The sequence below is a fragment of the Heptranchias perlo genome, chromosome 17, assembly GCF_035084215.1.
Source record: "Heptranchias perlo isolate sHepPer1 chromosome 17, sHepPer1.hap1, whole genome shotgun sequence".
Lineage (NCBI taxonomy): Eukaryota > Metazoa > Chordata > Chondrichthyes > Hexanchiformes > Hexanchidae > Heptranchias > Heptranchias perlo.
The window spans coordinates 21548480-21575289 of NC_090341.1; the positions used below are offsets into that span (position 1 = coordinate 21548480).

The 26810-nt window shown below is 41.8% G+C and overlaps 1 protein-coding gene across 3 annotated transcripts in view; it reads left to right on the top strand.

Annotated features, from left to right (window-relative positions):
- Positions 1-26382, top strand: part of fbln2 (fibulin 2) — a 144222-nt gene extending 117840 nt beyond the window's left edge. For all 3 annotated transcript variants that reach the window (XM_067998699.1, XM_067998700.1, XM_067998698.1), the window contains exons 14-20: positions 16-159; positions 353-481; positions 5591-5716; positions 8086-8205; positions 11791-11919; positions 21354-21477; positions 23709-26382. In XM_067998699.1, coding sequence (XP_067854800.1) covers positions 16-159; positions 353-481; positions 5591-5716; positions 8086-8205; positions 11791-11919; positions 21354-21477; positions 23709-24066 — 1130 coding nt within the window. In that variant the 3' untranslated portion in view covers positions 24067-26382. The remainder of the gene's footprint in view (positions 1-15; positions 160-352; positions 482-5590; positions 5717-8085; positions 8206-11790; positions 11920-21353; positions 21478-23708) is intronic.
- The last annotated feature ends 428 nt before the right edge of the window (positions 26383-26810 follow it).

Sequence of the window (26810 nt, forward strand, 5' to 3'; positions counted from 1 at the left end):
TAATTTTCATTACAGATGTTAATGAATGCACTGCTTTAGCTCAGCCTTGCAAACCTGGGTTCAATTGCATTAACACCGTTGGGTCTTATACCTGCCAAAGAAATGTCATCACTTGTGGACGGGGCTATCACGCTAGTCCTGACGGTACTCGGTGTATTGGTAAGTATATTTTGTGACACTGTGAATCTGTGTATCTTCAATTCTCATGTTACATTTTAGAAATATAAAAAGCCCTTTTCAATGCCACTGAAATATACAAACTGCATAAATCCTTTAACACTGTCCTCTAAAGATCTGATGAGGTAATTAATGTTTCCGCTGTAGTGAACCCTATGAATCTTTGTTTGCGCAGACATTGATGAATGTCAGACTGGATTGCATCGCTGTGGCGAAGGACAAGTCTGTCAGAACATACCTGGAAACTATCGCTGTGATTGTAAGAGTGGTTATCAGTACAACTCTTTCAGCAGATTATGCATTGGTATGTAAAATGTTTGTATTAGTATTCCAGATTATTCTAGAAAATGCAAATATCCTGAGAATTTACAAAGATAGCTCAGTTTGCATCATACAACGCACATATTTGATGGCTTCTAGCCATTGTAAATAGCTGTAATTTGGAATGCTAATCATCTTACTCATGTTGGAGTGGAAACATCCACAGGCCTGTAATCTGAGACCTATGTTTTGGAGCCAGGATTTGCAGAAAATATTTCTGCAAAAAAAAATCTGCAGATCTTAGATTCTGCTGACAGCCTCTTTTGGCAATGACCCAGTACTGCAGCATTATAAGGCAGGGTGAACTCTTTAAAAAGAAGAAAGCTTGAACAGTTTGATTAGCTTGGGTCCCACAACAGTTTGTGCACAAACAAACCTTTCACCATGCTGTCTATGGTCTATTCATAACAGTATACAGAAAATAATTACTTTATTGGCAGCACTATGACACAGTATATTAGCACTCCGAAGAAGGCGGCTCACCACCACCTTCTCAAGGGCAATTAGGGATGGGCAATAAATGCCGGCCTCGCCAGCGACGCCCACATCCCATGAGCGAATAAAAAAAAAACTCCGAAGCAGTATATCATATTGTGCTAGGACATGGAAGCATGATTTTTGATCAGTAACTGGGGTAATTTGTGGTGGTCAATTACCTGAATTTCTGTCATAATTTCTGACAGATGTACATGTAAATGAGGTGTTGGTAATGGTACCACACATGGTAATGGCGTGGTAACATATTACATTGCATTTTCTGTCATTTCCACCTCACTTATGCTGCGTGTTAATCATAGCAATTATAAAACTGATGTCCAGTGTTGTTAGGTGCTACCTTGAAACTGAAAGACCAGCAGCACACCATCATGTAAGTGAATACTCACTCCCCTGGCAGTTGCCACAAAGCCTTATTTTAATGAACTCCACTTTGCCACTACTCTTTAACCCAGAAAGGAAAGTCTCTGGGTGGCTCCTCTTGTTGAGTATCAGGAGGAGCTTCTTGGGGCTGAAGTGGCCTTCATCTGGCAGGAACTAAGTCCTGAAATGGACTTGCTGCAGGCTGCACCTCTTGTGTAAATATCTCCATGTATCTCAGGAGCCATTTTTTTCAACAGCTCTAAGCACTGCAGAAAGGAGAGAAACTCTGCCTTTGTGGCAATGGAATAGTCTTCAACATCCATTAAATGCAGTTTGAACACCTGTCTAGAAATCTGCTTTGTCAAATACAGCTTTGTGCGTTCAGACAACTTCTAGTTGGATTCATCTCCAGTGTTATCAATGTGAAAAATTGGGTAAAGGGCCAACAGGATCACTGCCATATTAGACTAACCTTATCCAGCTTTTATGATTCATGGTGATAGGTACTTTTTGCCAGCACTCGAGGGAAGAAGGAAATCAAAAACCTAGCTCTAGCTGTTAACAGTTGGTAAAAATATGCCTTAAATCTGGAAGCAGTACTGCCATGGACCTTTGTTGTGAGAATGCTTTCAAAGAATGGCACTTTGGATTATTTATCTCAACACTTTAAATGATTACTATACAAATATTCACTTCCAATGGGTACAGACCTGCACTTAACAATCCCAAGTGGCACATAATTCATATGCCATTGCAATGGCACTTTGCCTGGCACCAGTCAGTCATGCAGATTGTTGTATTTAATGGAAACTATCCAACAGTGTGCTGACCCATAATTATAGTGTAAAATGCTTTATATAATGGTTGGGGTCTATTACCTGGTTAGATGACATCAGGTGGACACAAGTTCTGGAATCTCTTCTTTACTTTCTCCATAAAACTACTTGAAAAAGAAGCTAGGTGCCAGTATGCAATATCTTCCTACAAATTTTTCCATAGCAACACAAAGTTATTCAATGAGTTTGCTGCACTTGTGCATTGTACAATCATAAGGTTGTCCTATGAGGAGAGGTTGAGTAGAATGGGCCTATGCTCTCGAGTTTAGAAGAATGAGAAGTTGAAACATATAAGATCCTGAGGTTGCTTGACAGCGTAGAGGCTGAGAGGTTGTTTCCCCTGGCTGGAGAGTCTAGAACTAGAGGGCATAGTTGCAGGATAAATGGTTGGCCATTTAAGGCTGAGATGAAGAGGCATTTCTTCACTCAGAGGGTTATGAATCTTAGGAATTCTCTACCCCAGAGGGCTGTGGATGCTGCATCGTTGAGTATATTCAAGGCTGAGGTGGATACATTTTTGGACTCTCGGGGAATCAAGGGATATGGGGATCGGGCAGGAAAGTGGAGTTGAGGTAGAAGATCAGCCATGATCTGATTGAATGGCGGAGCAGGCTCGAGGGGCCATATGGCCTACTACTGCTCCTATTTCTTATGTCTTATGTTCTTATAACCCATTTTCCAATGGTATCAATAGAAATAAATAAATAGAAAATGCTTATTTCCATGGCTACCATTGGAACAGAGAAATGGGATTAAAGTACAGAGCTCAAATGTAGAGCTAGCACTTGTACTGGCATGATGGGCCAAATGGCCTCTTCTCTATTGAAATTTCTATGTATCTATGCACATGATGCACATTACACCCAATTAGATAGTGATACAAGCTCAGCCCCAAAACTTCTGCAAATCTTCAATTAATGATTTTTTGAAATGGCTTTTTAAACTAAAAATACAATGAGTAACTGCAATATAATGAGAAAGCACTCCCAGATCTATTGGGTGTAATTTATCCAATGTGTGGAGCTATTGTTAAAATGCACTCTTAATTTTGTCACTTGTGTGTCATTCAGTCAGGTCCAATTGGATAAATATTCACCCACGTATCTCATTCAACTGTACAATTCTTTTATATTTACACTCCATCCCACTTACATCCCACTTACTTCCCTTCCTGACTCCCGTGTTAGCTGGTATTGTTAACGGTTCCCTCTCCTCGGTGTCCCCCTCCCCATCAAATCTGCCGTCACCACCCCCCTCCTCAAAAAACCCACCCTTGACCCCTCTGTCCTTGCAAACTACCGCTCCATCTCCAACCTCCCTTTCCTCTCCAAAGTCCTCAAACGTGTTGTCGCCTCCCAAATCCGTGCCCATCTTTCCCGCAACTCCATGTTTGAATCCCTCCAATCAGGTTTCCGCCCTGCCACAGTACTGAAACGGCCCTTCTCAAAGTCACAAATGACATCCTATGTGACTGTGGCGATGGTAAACTATCCCTCCTCATCCTTCTTGACCTGTCTGCAGCCTTTGACACGGTTGACCACACCATCCTCCTCCAACCGCCTCTCCTCTGTCGTCCAGCTGGGTGGGACTGCGCTCGCCTGGTTCCACTCTTATCTATCCAGTCGCAGCCAGAGAATCACTTGCAATGGCTTCTCGTCCCATTCCTGCACAGTAACCTCTGGAGTCTCCCAAGGATCTATCCTTGGCCCCTTCCTATTTCTCATCTACATGCTGCCTCTTGGCGACATCATCCGAAAACACGTCAGATTCCACTTGTATGCTGACGACACCCAGTTCTACCTCACAACCACCTCCCTCGACCCCTCCACTGTCTCTCATTTGTCACATTGCTTGTCCGACATCTAGTACTGGATGAGCAAAAATTTCCTCCAACTAAATATTGGGAAGACCGAAACCAATGTCTTTGGTCCCTGCTGCAAACTCCATTCCCTAGACACTGACTCCATCCCTCTCCCTGGCCACTGTTTGAGGCTGAACCAGACCATTCGCAACCTTGGCATCCTATTTGACCCTGAGATGATCTTCTGACCATGTATCTGCTCCATCACAAAGACTGCCTACTTCCACCTCTGTTACATCGCCCGTCTCCGCCCCTGCCTCAGCTGATCTGCTGCTGAAACCCTCTTCCATGCATTTGTTACTTCCAGACTGGACTATTCCAATGGTCCCCTGGCTGGCTTCCCATCTCCCACCCTTCATAAACTTGAGCTCATCCAAAACTCTGCTCCTGCAACCTAACTCACACCAAGTCCCGTTCACCCATCACCCCTGAGCTCGCTGACCTACATTGGCTCCCAGTCTGGGAACGCCTTGATTTTAAAATTCTCATCCTTGTTTTCAAATCCCTCCATGGCCTCGCCCGTCCCTATCTCTGTAACCACCTCCGGGATCTCTGCACTCCTCCAGTTCTTGTCTCCTGCGCATCCCCGATTTTAATCGCTCCACCATTAGCGGCCGTTCCTTCAGCTGCCTAGGCCCTAAGCTCTGGAATTCCATCCCTAAATCTCTCTACCTCTCTCTTCTCCTTTAAGATGCTCCTAAAACCTATCTCTTTGACCAAGCTTTGATCATCTGTCCTAATGCCTCCTACATGGCTCAATATGAAATTTTGTTTGCTAACGCTCCTGTGAAGCACCTTGGGACATTTTACTACATTAAAGGCGCTATATAAATGCAAGTTGTTGTTGTTGGTACATGACCCAGTAATTATTATATGTGAAATTATTCTTCTGAATTGTTAAGTAATTTCTCCCTCTATTGAAGTGCAAAATTATTTTTTCAACTATGGAAAGTGATTTTTATGTACATCACTATTTTGGTGATTGTGGACTTAATGTGGACTTAATATGGACAGTGCAAAAGAGATGATCAATACCTCTCAAAGGTTAACAATCTGATGTTTTTATTTTTGGTTGTACATGAACTCCTGCAAACATTCTTGCTCGGCATTTACTCACAAATGGCTTTTCTGTTTACAATTACTCTCACAAATGAAACCAGTGGCACACAGAGTATTTGGTCTGATTCAAAAATACGTTTACTACAACCCACGATGGCAGCGAAATAATACATTATTGATGGTAATCCAACATGTTCTTACCAAATGAGCGTTTGTCTGTTCTCCTAGTCTCTGATTTATTTTTTTATGACCATCTGTGTAACAACTAAAATGCTTAATGTACCTTAAAGGGCACAGACATTTAATCTTAACATTGCCAACTTCACTGAAGCCAGATAGATTCAAATTTCCTGGAAAATTGGATGCTGGAGCTAGAAATGAGTAATGAAAGGCAGCTTTATTGGATAGGATTGGATAAATTCTGCTTTTGCACTATCTCATTTTTACCCTGTCATTGAATCTTGCTTGCTTCCGGCAGATGTTAATGAATGTTGGCGCTATCCTGGTCGACTGTGTGCACATACTTGTGAGAATACCCCTGGGTCCTATTACTGCACCTGCAGCACTGGATTCAAACTAGCTCTTGATGGCAAGAACTGTGAAGGTATTTTAATCATTGTGTTGGTCAGTGGTAAAAGCAATAGCAGTGAATGCTTCATAAAGATATTGAGTAATTGTATTATAAAATAATTTGAGAAAGAATGTATCTTTAGGAAAAATGCAATACCTAGCTAAAGTTGCAGCTGATAAGGTAATTTCTTACTTAAAATTCATTTTTTGATACCTCACTATACCATTTTATTGGAGGTGGGGGGGAGTTTGTTCTCCTCTGCGATCCTGCTCAAAATCCCTCCACATCAACATACCCATGTACACTCATGGCCATGCTTTCAATCTTGTCATCACAAGTAACCTCAGACCTTCTTGGTCTCTATCATTGACAAGGCAGTCTCCAACCATTTCCTACATATCACCTGCCTGTCCCAAGCTGTATTATCACTTTCAGTTCATGGAAAAGCAACCCCAAAACTCTCTCCTTAGGACCCTCTCTAACTGTGACCTCACTTGCTTCCGGCCAGCTCCCTGAGATGACATTAACATTTGTGTCAATCTGCTTTATAACTATCTCACCTCCACCTTCTAGGGCCTCGTCCCTTTCAAATCCTGAAGTGTCTCCCAGGCCACCATTCCTGCTTGTATAACAGCCATCTCTTCGGCCTCAAATCACAAAGCTGTGAGCTTGAACAAAATTAGCGTTCATCTGGCCTGTCTCCCCACTATCAGCTCTGGCTGCACCAACTCAAGTTGTACCCTCATTAATTCTCTCTGGCCAAAATGACCTGCTACGTCCAAGTTCGTCCTGGAAAGGAGAAACAACTCCAAACTCCTTTTCTCCACCACACACTCAAGCATTTCTCCACCTCATATCCCATCAGACTCAAAATGCAAAGAGCTCAGGGACTTCCTTGTGTTCAAAACCAGCTCTATCTGTGTAGTGCCCTCTTCCTCCCAATTGCCCCAACCACTACCAACCCCTTAACCATCCCATTACCTCACCTCTGATAATCCCTAGTCTGGCCCTCTCACTCCCCCAGATTTCCAACTCCATCATTTGCCTTCCAACTAACTGTGCCCTCACTCTTCCTGTTCTCTGCCTTTCTCCACCATCCTCACTTCAGCTCTCAGGTGACTCATCTCATCCGTGAAGCTCACCATCTGCTCTCTCGATCCTCTTCCATCCCAGTTCCTGACCGTCCAACTGCTCCTCCTCACCACTGTGCTTGCAGATATCACCAACTTTTCTCTCTTATCTGACAGAGTTCCCACCTCATTTAAAACCACCATTATCAATCCCCTTCTCAAGAAGCCCCTCTGCTTTTTCCAAGTGCCATCTTAGGGTCGATTTTAAACTTGGGACGGCAATCAGGGGTGCGGGGTCTGAAACGGGCGCCGATCCACCTGGTCCCCAGAACATGAAGCCTGGGAGATTTTAACTCCCAGGCCTCATTTACATCCCCAACCTTGACTCTCGCCTGATGCCAGTGGGAATGATGTCACCGCCTGTGGATGGGAGTTAAAATTGATGGGGGGAGGGGTCAGGCCGTCACCGGGGACCCACGGTGATGGTCCATGGCAAGGTAAGTACAGATTTGGGGGGGCGAGGAGGTCGGCAAGACCAAGATCAGGGGAGCAGGAGGCCTAAAGTATGTGCAGCCAGGAGGAAATCTATATAAATGAGGTGTCTTTTCCCCCATGTGAGGAGCGCTATATAAATGCAAATTGTTGTTGGTGTTGGATGTCACAGCAGCTTATTTATCTCAAAAGTTTGGAAGTTTATTCCTTGTTACTTTCCAATATTCTGCCTTCCCTCTCTCTCATGTTTGATGGGGTGCAGTTCAACACGTGCCAGTCACTCTGATACCTTGCTCAAATGGCCATTGTTCATCTGTGAGCCTTGACAATTAGTGTCGGCAGGCTAGTCAACTTTGAGGGGATCATCAAAGCTGAACTAGATCCTGTTCTCAGCTGAAGTTTATACATATGCACTCTCAGCAAGGTTCTCTGGATAGCAATCGGAGCAGGAACACTGGCTGATATTCCTCTTCCTAACCCAGGGATATTGAGGCCAATTTTTGTGTCCCTACTGCCACCATGGCGTATTTGTTTGCTACAAGAAAATTAGGAAGTATGAGTTCATTTTAGTAGTCTGATACTAACATTACACTTATTTATGAAATTCTTAATTGTAATTCTCAAAACTGTTACTCAGAAGTCACAAGTTGATTTTTTTTTCAAGAGAAATTTGATGCTACGACCTTCATTGGTTATTGCTGAGCTATTCTGTTTTGGTAAAAGATGATATCACACTGATCCCAATATGGAATGGTATTTAAAGAGTGAACGAAACCATATAGCATAGAAACAATGAAGGTGATTGGACAGTTTTATCTAACTGCATGTATTTCTCTGTAGATATAAATGAATGTGAGACCAATCTATGTGGTCAGGAATGTGCCAATATCTATGGCTCCTACCAGTGCTATTGCAGACAAGGATACCAACTCAGTGAACTAGATGGGCATTCCTGTGAGGGTAAGAAGAACCAGAGCAAAAAATAAATCATTGTTATGTCAATAGTCTTTTACGTATTGCTATTCTATGGCTAAATAAGACTATAAAACCGACTACAAAATCTTCACCCAAATGCTCAAAGAAAAGGTAGCTGGTAAAAGGGCAGCAGGCACATGGGAACACCACCACCTGCACGTTCCCCTCCAAATCACACACCATCCCGACTTGGAAATATATCGCTGTTCCTTCATCATCGCTGGGTCAAAATCCTGGAACTCCCTACCTAACAGCACTGTGGGAGAACCGTCACCACACGGACTGCAGCGGTTCAAGAAGGTGGCTCACCACCACCTTCTCGAGGGCAATTAGGGATGGGCAATAAATGCTGGCCACGCCAGTGATGCCCACATCCCATGAACGATTTAAAAAAAAAAGATGTAGCTACAATACTGGAGCACTGATTTTTGAACAAGAGACCATAGTTTGGATGACAATCTTAACTGACATTTAGATTTGAGCTTCTCCTCTAAAGCAATGTATGAGTATTGATTTATCTCAATTAATGTGCAAAAGAGGTTATTGGCTGGGAGAGAATTCTTTCCTGCATTGTTCATGAGAGCAGTGTGAAGGCATTGAACTCATTTGGATGATGGAGGAGCAGAAAACTTGCAAAAAATCATAACACGGAAAATAGATACACAGTAAATTAAGGTTGATTAAATTTAAGGGACTGTATGACACAAGGTGTTAGAATATAACTTTTTAATCTATCTTTATAGCTTTCAATCTAGATTAAATTTAACAAGATGATAAATCATTGTAGTGTATTGGTACTGTCGGGATGGTTAGATACTTCTTATAAAAGGATCAATTATTTTGTAACTTCAACATACACATAGCAGCCGCAAAGCACAAATAAAATGGTAAATGCCCTTTGACCTTTTTGTTATCACTTCCTTTGAGAGAACTCCCCACAAAATCAGCACATGCTTAATACTGTACCGTGCTCTATATCATTCCCTCCTTTTTGCTTCACTTGATCACCACAAAGTTCTTGAAACGACAAGGGAACTTTTGTGACTGCATGAGACCCTTCCTGACGATTCGCCTCTATTCTCCCTTCCCGATTTTCATTTGGTCCCTGTTCCTCCTCCTCCATAAACCACGGATTTTTTTTTCCTGCTTGGGTCCCTGCCTGATTATCCACCTCTGCCACCAGCTTCTTTACGAGTAAACTTCACCCCAGCTGGTGACTGTATGGTGACTTCTCCTCCTTCTCTCCTCACTACAGTGTAGTGTTCGGGTTTGAAATTCGCTGTCAGTTTACCTGTTCTCAGCACCTTCACCAAAACCTGATTGCCAACCTTAACCTCACTCGGGATTGTATGACGGTGCCTATCCGTCTATCTGCGTATGCCTTTCCCATAGATTTTGGCTTCCAGACATGATCTCGGTGATCCTCATCTGTAATATTGGCATCATACCGTAGATCTGGCAATTTTATGTGCAGCTCACATCCAACATTCGTTGCCTGTGGGGTGCCATAAGGAATGTTGCCATTTCCTGCTTCCAGTGTTTCCTTTCTGTCAGCGCCACTTGTAACGCCTTCAGTAATGTTCTGTTTTCCTGTTCCACCTCACTGTTAGCCTGTGGCCAGTATGGAGTTGTAGTTCGATGCTCCACACCATATTCTGCCAAAAATTGTTTAAACTCTTCAACCACAAATTGCCTACCATTGTTAGTTTGCAGTGAAAACGGTGCTCCACATGTCATAAAGATCCCCTTCATCGCCCTCACGATGTTAGCCATGGTAATTCCTTTCAAAACGTTGACCTCGAAGAACCTACTGTAATAACACGACTGCCAGCAAATGTTCGTCACTTCGTAGAGGTCCCATAAGGTTTGCCGCCCAATCTTGCCATGGTCCATTTGGCGGTCTGCTTCGTAACAACGATTTGGGTGGAGAAAATGATCCTACCATTTGGCAACCATGGCAACGCTTACCTACCCATTCTGTGTCCCGATCCATTCCTGGCCACCACTCAGTCGGTTCTTCATTTTTACCACCCCATGGTGTGCTTCATGCGCCAACATCAAATCAAGACTTGCTCCCGTAAATCCCTTAAGATGACAATTCAGTCCTCTCTCATGATCAATTGGCCCCAGTGCACACAGTTCCTTCTTCATAGGAAGATACTCTGGGTAGTGGCACTTGTCCCAATGTCCAGATTGGTTGCACTGCCGAATGTTTTATGACTCCACATCGACAAAGAATTCCCTTTCCACTTGCTGTGGAGACAAAGCTACTGGCATCATCCACTCGGCAATTACCCGTACCACCTCCAACTAGGTGTCCTCGTGGGCTCAACCTAGACAACACATAACTGACCTAGGCAAAACAAAATGTTAGCACAGTACAAAATTCTCTTCTTAGCTGAAGGCATATTGTTGGGGTAGTGTAGAGTTTGCTTGACTTTGCTTCCATACCTCCCTCTACTTGACCTGGAAGCTTTTGATGCTGCCATTGATTATAAAAAGTGGAAAAATCTTCTATTCCCCAAGACTTGTGTCCATTATCTTGTGCAGCACAAAATTCAGCATCCTCCCCCTCAAAAAGAAACAAAAATTTGTCTTTTTTTATCCTTCATTTTAAAATAAAGTTGTATTGTAGCATACGGTGACTGGCTTCTGACCTGCTTAGAGAAATTAATACCTTTGGCCTTAGTTCAAGACCCTGTCACAAACTAAATTCACGGTGAAGACAAGCTAGCTTTTTATGGCACAGAGATTTCATGCCTATTGTTGACCATTGATAATATGTTGCTGTAGTTGCCTAATGTTCTTGATAAATTAGTTTTCCAATATTACTACTGGTATATAAATGAGCTCCTTTTACATTACACTACAATATTGAAGCATTCATCTGGTTTTCAATGATACAAAATGTGTACAACATACTGTAATCATTATTTGTAATGTGTCATTTCATTAAATAGAAATCTTAAGCCAACATAAAATTTAATCAGTAACGTATCGATTTTCTGTCTTACAGTAGATATTGACACAATGCGCTAATGTACTTAGGGTTTATCTGATTGTTCAGGTCCTGGTCTACTGAAGACCGTCAACATTATTCCATTAACGAAACAAACACTGAATACATTTCTAGTCTTTAGTATATTAGCTAGACAATAGAGATAGAAATTGGCTTAACAGCTTCTGATTAACTGTGGGCTTGGTGTCTCAGACAGGGAAAAATTATCTTTAATGTTCAACCAATCCTTTCAATAAAAGATAATATTTTCAATTAAAAAACCAATGTAGTCCTAATGCCAATGTAGCAAAATATGAATCTGTAGTTCTAGCATTTCTATTTTCATTAAAGATTAAAAAATACAAAATAAACTAGTGCCACCTTCTTTTGGTGTATCAAGTCAAGTTGATTTAATAAATATAGCCATTGTTAATTAAATAATTCCATCGTGTAATACTGCAGTGTATATATTCGATGTGCATATGCAATCAAAAACTTAGATGCTGTTGCCATCTAGTGGTAGAATGTCTTGACTCCTTTGTTGCATTTGCTAATACAAATTTTCATTTCAGATATTGATGAATGTGCACAAAGTGGAGGCACACTCTGTACATTCCGCTGCATGAATGTCCCTGGCAGTTATAATTGTGCTTGTCCTGAGGTTGGTTATACGGTGTCACCTAATGGAAGAACATGTAGAGGTAGGATTCTTCCTCATTTAGTTCTAATTTCTCACACACACCCCTGAATCCCCTCTATCTTGGAACATTATTTTACATTGTATAATTTCCATAAGAAATGAGGTATCCTTTTGTAAATAAGGTTTCTGGTACTGCGGTTAAATATCCACTTTCCCATGGTTACATGGTTTAACAAAAATTATTTAGGTGGATTTAATTCCTCCTATGCGGTTTGATAAGTCAGATGTTCAGAAAATGTTGCATGATGTAGCTTTTCTTGTCAGCTCAGTAGAAGCTCTTTCTATTTGAGCTGTTGTCATTTCATGAGCAATGACTGATTTCTGAACAAAATTAGTCCGAGATTTTTACCAGAACTCTTGGCTTTGTGTTTTTTTTCTTTCAGAATTTTTCAGCTGCAAGATGTCCTATTTTCACCAAAACACTAGATGTAGAAATTTTCTCCAGAGCTTTATTTTAACTCAGCTTTGTTTTTATCCAGCATTTTAAAAAAAATTGTAAAAAATGCCAAAGTATTTCTGAGACATCGTCCCAAGCAAGCACTTCAAGTTTCAGTCACAGTCTCCACTATCATTTAATTGCCTGCCCTAAATTCACGAGCTTCACAAGTTTTTGGCCAGGCCATAACAGCCCCTCATTCATAGGTAGAATGTGAAAAGTTGTAACTTTAGCCATACCCTCTTCCAATATTACTCCTCCTGTTGATTGATCACATATGAAAGTTGACTGCGGCCATGTATAAATCTTTGGGAATTAAATTCAACTCTAGCAGGGGCGCAAAACTGACGGTAGTGGATCCAGCCCGGTTTTCCTTTCCATTGACTTCAAAATTAGGCAAAGTGTATAATGTGCAGCCCTTCTGCTACTGCCTGTTTTTGAATTTTGCCCCCTTTGGCTCTGATCAACCCACCTTCTGGATTGTGTCAGAAGTGTGCCATTGGGAAGGTGTTGTGAGACATGCTGATAAAGTGTTGTGCAGTGGGAAGTCATTCAGCAGGGCAGTTATGCGTTCTACAGCAACTAGGGTTAAGGACGTGGATAGTTGGATGGATGATTTGATGAAGGCAGAATGTAAGGGAATTGTGATGGCTTTACACAAAGGTACTTATAATATAACAGATAGGAAGTCTTAAAGGACAAATAGCACAGAATGGTTAGCAACGAAACAAACAAACAAACAACAACAACTTGCATTCATAAAGCACCTTTATAACAGTGAAATGCCCCAAGGCGCTTCACAGGAGTGTTATCAAACAAAATTTGACACCGAGCCACATAAGGAGGTATTAGGACAGGTGCCCAAAAGCTTGGTCAAAGAGGTAGGTTTTAAGGAGCGTCTTAAAGGAGGAGAGAGAGGTAGAGAGCTCTGGTCAGTTGTGGGTAATTATAGGTTAATCAGGAAGGGTTTAATAATTAACTGGTGATGTTAAGTAAAAAAGAAAACCTTGCGTTTGTGGATAACAGGAGGATATTTTCTGGATAGGATAAATTTTTCAGGAGGAATGGGGTTCATTTAAATCAATTGCAATTGAAAGGATAGCTCTGAGTGTAAAACAAAATGCCATTTAGGAAATATCTAACGCAATTGGGGCGGTGCTAATTTAGCTCATGTGTAGTGCCTCTTGAACTGGAGAATGAATGACAGCTAATGGCAGTAATAAAATTAATGAATTTCAATTACAGGGAAAAAATTAGGTTATTTAGGGTGAACCATGTATTTTGGACAGTAAGGGAATCAAGGGATATGGGGATAGGGCAGGAAAGTGGAGTTGAGGTAAAAGATCAACCATGATCTTATTGAATGGTGGAACAGGCTCAAGGCACCTCCTGCTTATATTTCATGTGTTGTTATGTATGGAAGTCTTTGAGATGTTTTTATGCTAATGCTGAAAGTACAAGAAGGAAAATGTTGGAATTGCAGGCATATATTTTCATGCAGAATTTAGGTAAGTATCTCTGAAACTTGGTTGGATAATAGTGATGGATCTGAACTTTAAGAGATTCTGTAAGTTCAGGTTGGTTCACAAAGGAGGGAGTGTAGGTTTATTTATAAAAGAGATATAATTACAATAAAAATGGAGGATATTGGCCAGCAGGAGGGAGTTGAAACAGTTTGAGTGCCACTCGTTCATGAAGTTGGACCAAAATTGATTCTGGGCACACTTTATAGGCCTTCAGGGCAGCAGAATGAACAAGACAGGGAACCCTGTGATCAAATTACGAGAGCAGTATATTGTTTTTGTCGGGAGGTTTTTAATTATTGGTCCATTAAATTATCTGATAGTGAACAGCCAAGTTTTTTTTTTATTGGGATGTGGGCGTCGCTGGCAAGGCCAGCATTTATTGCCCATCCCTAAGTTCAGAAGGTACAAGACTGAATTATCTGTTGATACTGTGAGTGATTGCATCCTCAGTGGCAGAGCCAATGGGGGTCAGAGGGGGTCATATCCCCCCTAATCATTTTGAGGTCGCCCACACGGCATTGGAGGACCACTTCCATTTTGCTCCTAGGAACCTCTGTTGCTCATCTTCACCCTCCAGGTTTGGCCTGCAAGTCTGTGTAATTTCTGACTCAGCCTTCAAACAAGGTAAATCAGCATTCCTCAGTTCCCAGCTCAGGCCCCAGGTGCTCTCTGCTTTGTTTCTGGCTTTGAGGGAGTTCCACCCCCTTGGAAACAGAGGCAGAGCTATGTTGGAGGAGTAAGCAGAGTGGTGAAGCTGCTCACAGGGGGCACTAATTGTCGGCTAAGTTACCCAAATTTGATCTTCTCATAGGCTAAGTTGGCCAAATCTGGGGGCCAAGTCAGCCAAACATGGAGTTCAACCCTAGCTCTGCCACTGTGCTTCCTTATTTGCCTACATAGGTTGTAAAGCATTTTGAGATGTCCTGATGGCCTGATAAGTTACTATAAGTTACTTCTTTCTTAGTTAACATGTTAGGGAAAATGCTAGAGAGGACAATTAATTAGATTTATTACTTAGTAGCAATTCTGAAAAGATATCCAATCTTCACGTGGGGGACAATCTAGGAAATAGTGATTATTGTATTATTATATTTCAGTTGGTGAGGCAAATTGATGTTAATAATTCAATGTTAGTGCCTGATCTCAGGAAGGGTAAATTTTCACTTATGAACGTACATGCCAACCTATAAATCGTGGAAAAGCTGATACAGCCTCTAAAAAGCTGACAACTCAAAGCATTGTACATGAAAAATAACCCTTAATAAAGGCCTCCGCTTCAAGGTTACTGAATAAGATAAATTCCATTTTATTACATTGGATTTCAGGATTTTGTATTGGTCTTTTGGGATCACTGCAGTTCAGCCTGTTTTTCTGTGGAAACTGAAACCCAATGGTCTTACCTATGACTTGTGAAAATAATTAGTTATAATGGGAATGCAGTGGGGCATGAACTTGTCATGACAAAAGTTGCAGCTACACCCAATATTCCTTCAGTTTTATTGTATAGGCAAAAAACCAATAAATTACACAAAAGTGTAATTTTTGCAATGGTGGAGTTAGAAATTTTTGAAGGGAAAATGAGCTCTTGTATTGTAAAACTTATTTTCTAGAGGGGAATTTGACGAGGACATTTTTATTTTTGACCCTATTTTGGTGTGCTTTCCAGCATTTTGAAGTGTACCATGTGCCTTTTTTGTGCCTTCCTTCTGTCCTCCTTCAATCTTCAGGATTTAAAACCCAAGTTTGGTGCCTTCTAGATAATACATCTTGAATAATCTTACCATGTCTCTTCCTCTTTTCAACCTTGATGCTTGCACTGTGGTTCTTGCCCCTTTACCTGAATGTCTCAATTTTTAAAAGAAGAAACAGGAACATGTAGCTCTGATGTCTATTGATGAGAAGTTTGCAAACACAATCCCACAGTGTGTGGAAAAAGTTCTAGGATTCACAGATGCTCTAAAGGTTCTAATAGACCTTCTGAGCACTATATTGTACAATTCCACCAGAATTGTCAAGGCAGTTGAACATAAGTTAAACATGCCAAAGGTTTTGATCACCTCTCCGTTCAGCAGGTTTTGAGAATTCTCAGCATGACCTCAGGTGGTAACCATTATCATACACAGCTCAAGACTCTGGTCGATTCCAAACTTTTTGGAGAGGGAATTGTGAGATCAATTGGCATCAGTGCAGAATCTAGAGAAATTAGTTAATGCCTGTTTGACAATATTTTTGGTAGCACACTACCTGTTTAGACTGAATGGTGTCCTTGCCTATTGCAGTAAACAATTTAATCTACTGAAGTAGCGAAAATTCTGCCTGTCTGCAATCTACTGGACCAGCACTATGTGGAAACCAGCAGTATAATGTAGTATGGTGCAGCTTGTTGTTAATACTCATTGCTCACAAGGAAACAAATACAATGACACAATTGATCATTGGAATAGCACAGGGATACATGGTAGACTGGCTGAGGCTTGTTATATTACGATTGCCGTTAGAACTAGCTGCGCCTCTAGCCAAACTGTTCCAGTACAGCTACAACACTGGCATCCACCTGACAATGTGGAAAATTGCCCAGGTAAGTCCTGTCCACAAAAAGCAGGACAAATCCAATCCGGCTAATTACCGCCCCATCAGTCTACTCTCAATCATCAGCAAAGTGATGGAAGGTGTCGTCGACAGTGCTATCAAGCGACACTAACTCTCTAATAACCTGCTCACCGATATTCAGTTTGGGTTCCACCAGGACCACTCGGCTCCAGACCTCATTACAGCCTTGGTCCAAACATGGACAAAAGAGCTGAATTCAAGAGGTGAGGTGAGAGTGACTGCCCTTGACATCAAGGCAGCATTTGACTGAGTGTGGCACCAAGGAGCCCTAGTAAAGTTGAAGTCAATGGGAATCAGGGGAAAAACTCTCCAGTGGCTGGAGTCATAGCTAGCACAAAGGAAGATGGTAGTGGTTGTTGGAGGCCCATCATCTCAGTCCCAGGACATTGCTGCAAGAGTTCCTCAGGGCAGTGTCCTAGGCCCAACCATCTTCAGCTGCTTCATCAATGACCTTCCCTCCATCATAAGGTCAGAAATGGGGATGTTCGCTGACGATTGCACAGTGTTCAGTTCCATTCGCAACCCCTCAGATAATGAAGCAGTCCGTGCCCACATGCAGCAAGACCTGAACAACATCCAGGCTTGGGCTCATAAGTGGCAAGTAACATTTGCGCCAGACAAGTTCCAGGCAATGTCTGTCTCCAACAAGAGAGAGTCTAACCACCTCCCCTTGACATTCAACGGCATTACCATCGCCGAATCCCCCACCATCAACATCCTGGGGGTCACCATTGACCAGAAACTTAACTGGACCAGCCATATAAATACTGTGGCTACAAGAGCAGATCAGAGGCTGCGTATTCTGCGGCGAGTGACTCACCTCCTGACTCCCCAAAGCCTTTCCACCATCTACAAGGCACAAGTCAGGAGTGTGATGGAATACTCTCCACTTGCCTGGATGAGTGCAGCTCCAACAACACAAGAAGTTCAACACCATCCAGGACAAAGCAGCCCACTTGATTGGCACCCCATCCACCATCCTAAACATTCACTCCCTTCACCACTGGCGCACTGTGGCTGCAGTGTGTACCATCCACAGGATGCACTGCAGCAACTCGCCAAGGCTTCTTTGACAGCACCTCTAAAACCAGCGACCTCTACCACCTAGAAGGACAAGAGCAGCAGGCACATGGGAACAACACCACCTGCACGTTCCCCTCCAAGTCACACACCATCCCGACTTGGAAATCGCCGTTTCTTCATCGTCGCTGGGTCAAAGTCTTGGAACTCCCTTCCTAACAGCACTGTGGGAGAACCTTCACCACACAGACTGCAGCGGTCCAAGAAGGCGGCTCAACACCACCTTGTCAAGGGCAATTATGGATGGGCAATAAATGCTGGCCTCGCCATCGACGCCCACATCCCATGAACGAATAAAAAAAAACTGTTGCTGCTCTTCCCTTCTCTATACTGTCTTGTGACTGTTCTTCACTTCCCAACACCATGTGTAGCTTTCAAATAAAACCTGAAAAGAAAATATCCCAACTCAAGTTCCTTGCAATATGTACAGACAGTTTGATGAAAACATGAGTTACGGTATCTCCAATTGGGTAGAAGTAATTAGAATTATCTATAATTGAGTGTTCTTCAAATTCCTAAAATAATACAAGAGTCTCCTCCCTTTATGCAGTTCCTGCTTACTGTTAAAACTCCTCAGCCAGATTTCCCATCACTACATATTACAAAGAATTAATAAATGCATAATTTGTATTTCATACTTTTAAATATATTCCGTCTCAGTCAGTGAGATAATTTTCACCCTTGTCTTGATATATGCAGTGTTTGGATTGGAGTTGGGATTTTGTACTGAACAGATGTGCTTATATGGGAGAGAGTATAAGTGAAACTATTCATAAGATTATTGTTTCAGGGTGATTGTACCTCAGGGTGATAAATTCACCCTTTAGGATATGCATGTATTCTACTTTCCTCTTGGGTCAAAACATTGGCAGCCATGATGATTATAATATCTATGTTTTGAGACTCCCCTTTTATACGCTTTGGGATAATTCACAGTAAATTGAATCCTGCAGTCATTTGTGTGCAAGTGAATTAGTTTAAGAAAGCAATTGTTTTGAATATAGCAGATAGAACAACTTTTGAGTGGGAGAAACTCTTGACCCATAGCTGCTCAGTGTGTGAAGTGGCTCCTCAATTAGTGTTTCTAGCTCTTGGCTGACTCCTGCTTCATAAAATTCATAATGTGTAGCTCCTGCGCATGAAGCAGGAGTCAGCCAAGAAACACTTGTTGATGAGCCGTTACATGAACAGAGAGGAGCTGGGTGGGGGCGGAAAAGTGAATTGTCTGCTCCAAACACGGATAATTGACAACCATGTATGAGGGAAGGTCTAGGGAAGTTACATTGTGAATATGCTGTTAGGTAAGAATAACTTTTTTGGAAGATAAATGGAATATATTTAAATCAATGCTGATGGACAAGGAAGCCTTATACATCCCTAAGTTTAAAAAGGTGGGTTCATAGTAAAGTGATACCTAAATGACTAAATAGGGAGGTTCAATTGTCACGAGATTAGTAACAAGAATAGAAAACAGCTGAGATCAACTAAAGCCAGTATTAGGAATGCTAATAAAAAAAATATAGTAGTCCAATTGCAGTAGTGATGCCGATGCTTTTTTCAGTTTGTTGGAAGTCGCAAAACAATTAGAATCCTTGGTTCTTTGAGGGATTTATCAAGGCAGGTTAGGTATGAAGATAAAGATATGACCAATGAGCTAAACAGATACTTTGCCACGCTTTTCACTTCTGAAGGCAATGCTACATTCCTGGTAGTACAGGATAGATGTGCAGCTAAAGTTGATTCAATAGATGAATCTGCAGAAATCGATTCAGTTAATATTAAGGTACTTAAAGCTGATAGTGCTGCTGGACCTGATTCCATTTATCCCAGAGTGCTAAAGAAAATAGGGAATGGCATATGTGAGCCACTGGCTAATATATTCAATAGCTCATTGACGTCTGGGCTGGTTTCCATTGATTTAGAGGGAGGCTCATGGGGTACCATCATTTAAGAAGGATGAAATAAAAAATCAGAATTTGATATCGCTAGTGGGAAAGCTGTTAGAAAACATTATATTGGATGCAATTTATGATCACTTAGAGAGTTTGGCAGTTATTAAGGATTCCCAACATGGTTTCCGGAAGCATTGATTCTACCTTATTAACCTTATTGAGTCCTTAGAAGAAATGACCAGAACCGTGAATAATGGCAGTTCTGTTGATTTACATATACCTTGCTTTCCAAAAAGCCTTTGGTAAGGTAACACATTGAAGGTTATTATGCTGGATAGATAACTGGTTGAAATCTTGTAGGCATAGGGTTGTTACTAATGGGAGTGGATCTGAATGGAACCTGATCATGAGTGGAGGTCCACAGTGCTGTGTTGAACCACTACTGGTAATCATTTTCATTCATGAATTAGATGAATGCATTCCCATTTTAAATAGGCCTCGGGAGGCCCGCCAGAAATCCTGAGGAGAAAGTGGGGTCTATCCGTTTCCCAACATGATCGGGTGGGCAGCCCAACAATCATGTTGAAATGAGGCCCAGAAGTAAAAATCGCCCAGGGCTCATGCTGGAGAGGTCATGGGAGCTTCCTGTTCACCCTACCCCCCTCACTGCTCGATTCGGGCCCGAGTTAAAATCAGGGCTTGAGTGTCTCCTACAAAGGAGAGTGCACGTGTGTGGTATGCGTGGGGCCTCTGCTTGCATTGCACGTGCTAAGTGGGATTAGAAGCAAGATGCAAGCAGGCTAGAGAGGTCTTGAATGGAATGCAAGGGTTGGAGTGTGAAGTGAGGAAGGAGTAATGAGAGAAGTTGCTTTTTCTGCAAAGGCTTCCATGTGAGAACAGAATGCCGCTGTGAAGGAAGCAAGGAAGAGGCGAGTGTGTATTTGGACTGAGAACGAGAGGTGACATGTTTTGCCTTTGTGATGGGTAGTGAGGGGAGGGAATAGATCAGAGTGCTGGAGGAGGCACATGAAGGATATTTGCCATGCTATTCTTGAGAGAGAGGGATAAATGACCAGCAACACTCACTCTTGCTATTCTTGTGAGGTCATTGGAGCGCTTCCTGCACTGGATCCAGGTGCTGGGAGTTACATTCCTGGAGTTTACAACCTCTGCTACCTCTCTTCATGCCTGGTGCACATCATGTTTGGGAACTCTCCTTCAATGGATGGGAGACAGGACTTTACCCTTCACTCTCACCTCATCCAACAACACCTTCAGGGAGGCTTCGAGAATCTGTCAGGTTTCCTGCGAATCATTCTTCCCATTTTTCCGGTTTCCAGCAGAACCAGGCAGATGGGAATGCAACCTCCCTTTAAGAGGTGCATTCCTGTTTTAAGTCGGCTTCTGCAGGGCCCGCCAGTAATTGCGCTAAAAAAAGTGGGTGTTTTTCCCACTCAGCCACAACTTGGGTGGAAACCCCGTTGAACAGATTTAAATAAGGCTTGGGAATTAAAATATCCAAGCCTGAAATTTTCTGCAGCGAGTGCGTTCTGCCCGAAACCTGACTGGAGTAAAGATCAATGCCACTGCATTAGTTATAGAGTTCCTCAACATTCTACACAATAATAAACAAAGCCTAATGCGTCAATTTAAAAATGATGAGTCATTTTAACTGACGTTAAATATCTACTAGTCCAATATGTCTTCTCAGTATTTCTATGTCGATGTCAACTGGGCTCTAGCATTAATATAATTACTTGGACAGTGACAAGTTCAACAGCAGTGTCTTAACGTGCATATTCTTGTCATCTGATCACATAATAGTTTCAGTGTTCATGTTTTCCTATGAAGTAAACCATTGAATCTGACAGTTCTATGTAATTTCCCACAGACATTGATGAATGTGCTATAGGAACACACAATTGTTCATCAACTGAAGCCTGCTTTAACATCCAAGGTGGATTCAGATGCCCATCAGTGGATTGCCCACCAAACTACAGAAAAGTGTCTGATATGTAAGTGCTCAACAGTTTCCAATCATGAAGTAAAAGTGAGATCTGTCTGGATGCTAAAATTGTTTTTGGTTAGTTCTGCATTTGGTATGGAAAGTTAGAACCATAGAAATGTACAGCACAGAAAGAGGCCGTTCGGCTCATGAGGCCAGGTTTGGAGTTAGACTGAAAATGTAACTGTCTACCGTGCTGATCTCACCGTGGATAAGTTCCTCCGTATTTTCCGGGGTTTGTAATAAGAACACGCCACAGAGAGGATGGCGGTGAATCGGTAGTGGTCATTTTCTCACGATGATTCCAAAAATAAATCAACTTGGTGGCAATTTTAAGTTTTAAAATTGTCTTTTAATGAGAATCCAAAGTATGGCACTCATCCAAAGTGCTACTCCCAAAAGGCTGATCTCTTCTTGGTGGAATCGGTCAGCCTGCATCCGTTTAGAGCATGTCATGAATTTGTGAATGAAGATTCCACTGTTCTCGAGCCCCATGTTTAATCATTTGAGCGATTTTTAAAAAAAAGTCTGTGAGTTATGAAACATGCCGCTGCCAGGCCACCTGGGTGAGAAGTTTGGATGTTTCCCCAGACTTTCCACCCAGGAGTTAATGTGCACGCTCACATTTCAAAGTGTCAAAAGCACATGGAAAGCGATCTTGATAACCTGCTTTCCCCCAGGAACTGGGAATATACAAGCCAATGCCAATCTATCGAAACTTCCTTCAATAATTGGCCTCAGGAGGTGCCTATTTAGCCCACTTTCTGACCACAAATACCTGAACAGTGACTTTACAGGTGTAGGTCATGTTAAATATAGGTCCATCTTGGCAGCTAAATAATATAATCAACTCCGGATTACCTATTAGCAACTCCACAGATCACAGATAGTATATTATAACACCTGCATTACTCGGTAATGTAAAGTAACGGGGGAGAAATTCAACTTACACCATTTTTATGGTGTAAAATCGGCGTAAAACTTCTGAATTTCACAGCATGATCTGCCGCGCCAAACTACGCAGGATACCGTAATGGCTCAGGTGACTGTTAGTCATCTAGGGCGCCCGCCTGAAACTGGAATTATTCCTTTAATATGCAAATCTCGGTTCTACCAATTGTAGGACCCAGAATATGAAATTCAGGTACAAATGGGCAGAGCTTGTGCCATGCATGCTCTGCCTAGCTGTACCAGGTATTGAGTGGCCTAATCAGAGGTCCTTAACGGGACCGCTAGAGGCAGATCAAAAAAAGGCCCAACAAATTTTCCGTTTTTATTTCTGTGGGCCCAGGAGAAGCAGAAGTGCTCCTCTTGGGCCCACAAAAATCTCCGGCCTGCTGCTAGCATGTTCGAGGCCCTCCCGGAATCGCCTCCCCCTGTCCCCTCTCACTTCCCAGATCCGACCTGCTGGTCAGTTCAGTGTAGGAGCCGGCCAATTTTCTGCCCATCCTGAACTGCAGCAAGGAGTCCATTTGGCACCTGCAGTTCTCCAGTGGTATTTAAATGAGGCCCGAAGCCGAATTTGGCTCAAGCCTCAGGTTAGCATAGACTAGTGCACAGGGTCATCGCTCCGCCGATTCTTACGCCCGTTTTGGGTGCAAGTTAAATTCCTGGCAAACCTCCCTTTGTGACCATTCATCACGAGTGAGCCTGGACCCAGACAGTAAGTATGTGAGAGTGCATTTATATTACCTCAAAAATGCCCAAACATTTTGCACAATATTTGTACATTGGAAACAATATATAAAAACTCTGGCAAACCTACTTTGTGGCACAAAAAGACTGACTTTGATCATAGGTCTCTTTTAGTGCAATACACAACGTCTATGGGTACTTTCCTTTCATAACGTTCTGAATAATTTCCAGAACCCTATCTATCAGCACCTGTCAAGGGAATTTTGTGACCATTGTTCACATATCCAGGTTTTCGGACAAAAGAAGTTGTTTGTATAGAGCAAATGGAACAAATGACTATTTAATTTAATTTATGAGTTTATTTTGCACACGGTTGAGCAGCCTGAAGTCATAACTGCACTAATTTGATAATTACTTCTCACACGGCCTATTTTATGGTGCTGTAAAACAATAACAATGGCTCCTGATTGTGCAGTGCTTTCCCAGCTGTTTTACACATGTCATCCTAAGTTTGTGTGCTGCAGGTTCTTTAACCATTTAGTGAGGAAACTTTTGTCTTGTTTCATTACTTACACAATAGTAAATAAGTCGACTTTTCCTTCTCAGGCGCTGTGAACGCATAATGTGTCCTAACTACATGGATTGCCAGAACATACCAGTCAGAATCACCTACTATCAGCTGACTTTTCCAACTAATGTCCAGATTCCAAGCACCATTTTTCGTATTGCGCCATCGCCTGCATATGTCGGAGATAACATTGTCCTAATTATTACTAAAGGAAATACCGAAAACTACTTCAGCACACGGAAGCTGAATGCTTACACTGGGATTGTGTATGTACAACGGCAGTTCATGGAGTCCAAAGATTTCTTGCTTGATGTTGAAATGAAACTATGGCGCCAAGGAACGTTCACTTCATTCCTTGCTAAAATCTATGTATTTGTTGCAGCTCATCCTTTCTAAAGCAATCACTGTACCTGTTGTACTTGATATTTTTTTTATGGCTCAACACTAATACGCTTACAAGGCCAAATTGGGGGAACTTTGACTTTGGAGTCAATGGAAATGAAAACAGGGAGAGATGTATAATGGACAGCTGAATCAATATCACACGTTTCACACATTCACCCAAAGTCAAGATTACCCCCAATGAATCTGAAGTCACCATGGGGATACATTTACTGTATCTCTCATTTGTTGCAACCAGAATATATACTGATATTTGTAAAGTAACTTAATTACACTGTGCTGTATGTATGTGGAGCACAGTCTATCTGAATCACATCACTGGTGACGTGGGTGTTCAGTCACAATGGTAAATGAGACAAATTATACAGTAGAGGTTTCACAATCTCACATTTATATTCATTTTAAATTCTTTTACCAAGATAAATGTTAAATGTTAAATGAAGCAGATTTTTAACAAAGTACAAAGATAAAACAGATTGAAGAGCACTGCCTTCATGAAAGTGTGTTTGGTAAAAAAAAATTCTCATTTATTTACAAGCACATTTTGCAGTGATGTAAATCACATCGAAGTGAGTCATCTCATCACCTGTGTGGGAAGTTACCATGACAAATAAAATGTGTGGCTCTCCTTTCTCCCTGAAAAAGAATTAATAAGGACCTTTTTGTAAAAACAGTGGGGTATAAATTTGTCTTGGGTTGTAGTGCAAAATGAGCAAGAGTGAATTGGCAGCCTGTTTTACACCCGCCGGATTTTCTATAAAGCCTGTTTTATACCCCGCCAGATTTTCTATAAAGCCTGTTTTACACCCGCCAGATTGTCTATAAAGCCTGTTTTACACCCCGCCAGATTTTCTATAAAGCCTGTTTTATACCCCGCCGGATTTTCTATAAAGCCTGTTTTACACCCCGCCAGATTTTCTATAAAGCCTGTTTTATACCCCGCCAGATTTTCTATAAAGCCTGTTTTATACCCCGCCAGATTTTCTATAAAGCCTGTTTTATACCCCGCCAGATTTTCTATAAAACCTGTTTTATACCCCGCCAGATTGTCTATAAAGCCTGTTTTACACCCGCCAGATTGTCTATAAAGCCTGTTTTACACCCCGCCAGATTGTCTATAAAGCCTGTTTTACACCCGCCAGCTTGTCTATAAAGCCTGTTTTACACCCCGCCAGATTTTCTATAAAGCCTGTTTTACACCCCGCCAGATTGTCTATAAAGCCTGTTTTACACCCGCCAGCTTGTCTATAAAGCCTGTTTTACACCCCGCCAGATTGTCTATAAAGCCTGTTTTACACCCGCCAGCTTGTCTATAAAGCCTGTTTTACACCCCGCCAGATTTTCTATAAAGCCTGTTTTACACCCGCCAGATTGTCTATAAAGCCTGTTTTACACCCGCCAGATTGTCTATAAAGCCTGTTTTACACCCCGCCAGATTGTCTATAAAGCCTGTTTTACACCCGCCAGATTGTCTATAAAGCCTGTTTTACACCCGCCAGATTGTCTATAAAGCCTGTTTTACACCTGCCAGATTTTCTATAAAGCCTGTTTTACACCCGCCAGATTGTCTATAAAGCCTGTTTTGCACCCGCCAGATTGTCTATAAAGCCTGTTTTACACCCTGCCTGATTTTCTATAAAGCCTGTTTTACACTCCTGCCCAAGACAAATTTTAACCCCAATGTTTCTTTAAGTGGCACATGCAACTGGAATATGTTAATGTGGAATTGCTTCTTGAAGGCCTCAAGTCTGTGGACTGCTTACATTTCCCATGTGGCTTTGGTGGTTGAATTCAATTTCTTTTTATTCTCTTCTAGACAATTCTAATTTAAACCATATTTCCGACCTTCAAGGGAATTTAGAACGTACCATACTGCAAATTACATGTAGAGACTTTGAAAGAAATGATTGGTGCTAGAATCAGTAATATTTTGTACAAAACCAAAATGCTTCAACAAAAATATAAAGTGGAATAGATTTGCTCTTTTTTTATTTTACTGAAACTATCTTTATGAAATAATCATGATTATGGTGCTATAAGAAGTGTCTTTCTCAGCCATTATTTCGTACATTCTTAAGCACAGCTGATACTTACTTAAAATCTAAAAGCCAAAATAATGTTTACACATTTTCTAATATGTAATGTTGGAACTTGAGACTGTTTGCTGTCATATGAAAGTTTATTCTGTTTTAATAACCCTCAAAGGGTTAAATATGTTGCCGCCCTTACCCCACCGTAACCATGTAAGGAACTTTTATTAGAAATGGGCATAGAATTCAAATAGAAAATAAAGTAAGTCTTTATATAAAAGTATTTATTATGTTTTTTGTTAAGATTTAATACTGTGTAGATAGGTTCTTTGTAGATACCATGGCCTAGAAATTTGTTGAATTTTACAGATGTAAAATGGCGCTCAAGTGTGCAATATGGTGAGAAGTGTGCACGGCACATTGCACCGCCCACCATGTTGGTAAAGGCTCCAGTGTAGGCAACCAGGGCCCATGCTTGAAACAGGCATTGCTCCACCCAACTCCACAGTAGTACCAAAGACATTGTCGGCCCCCTCCTGATCACTTCTATCCCTCCTGATCACCGCACCTCCAGATCTCCTCCCTCACTTCTGATCGCCTTCACGCCCCCTCCTTCCCCCCCCCCCCCCTCACTCCCAGGATCTACCCGAGGGCTGCTATTGTGGAAGCAACCAGCCAGCCCACCTTCGTCCTTGTAGAACCGCCGAG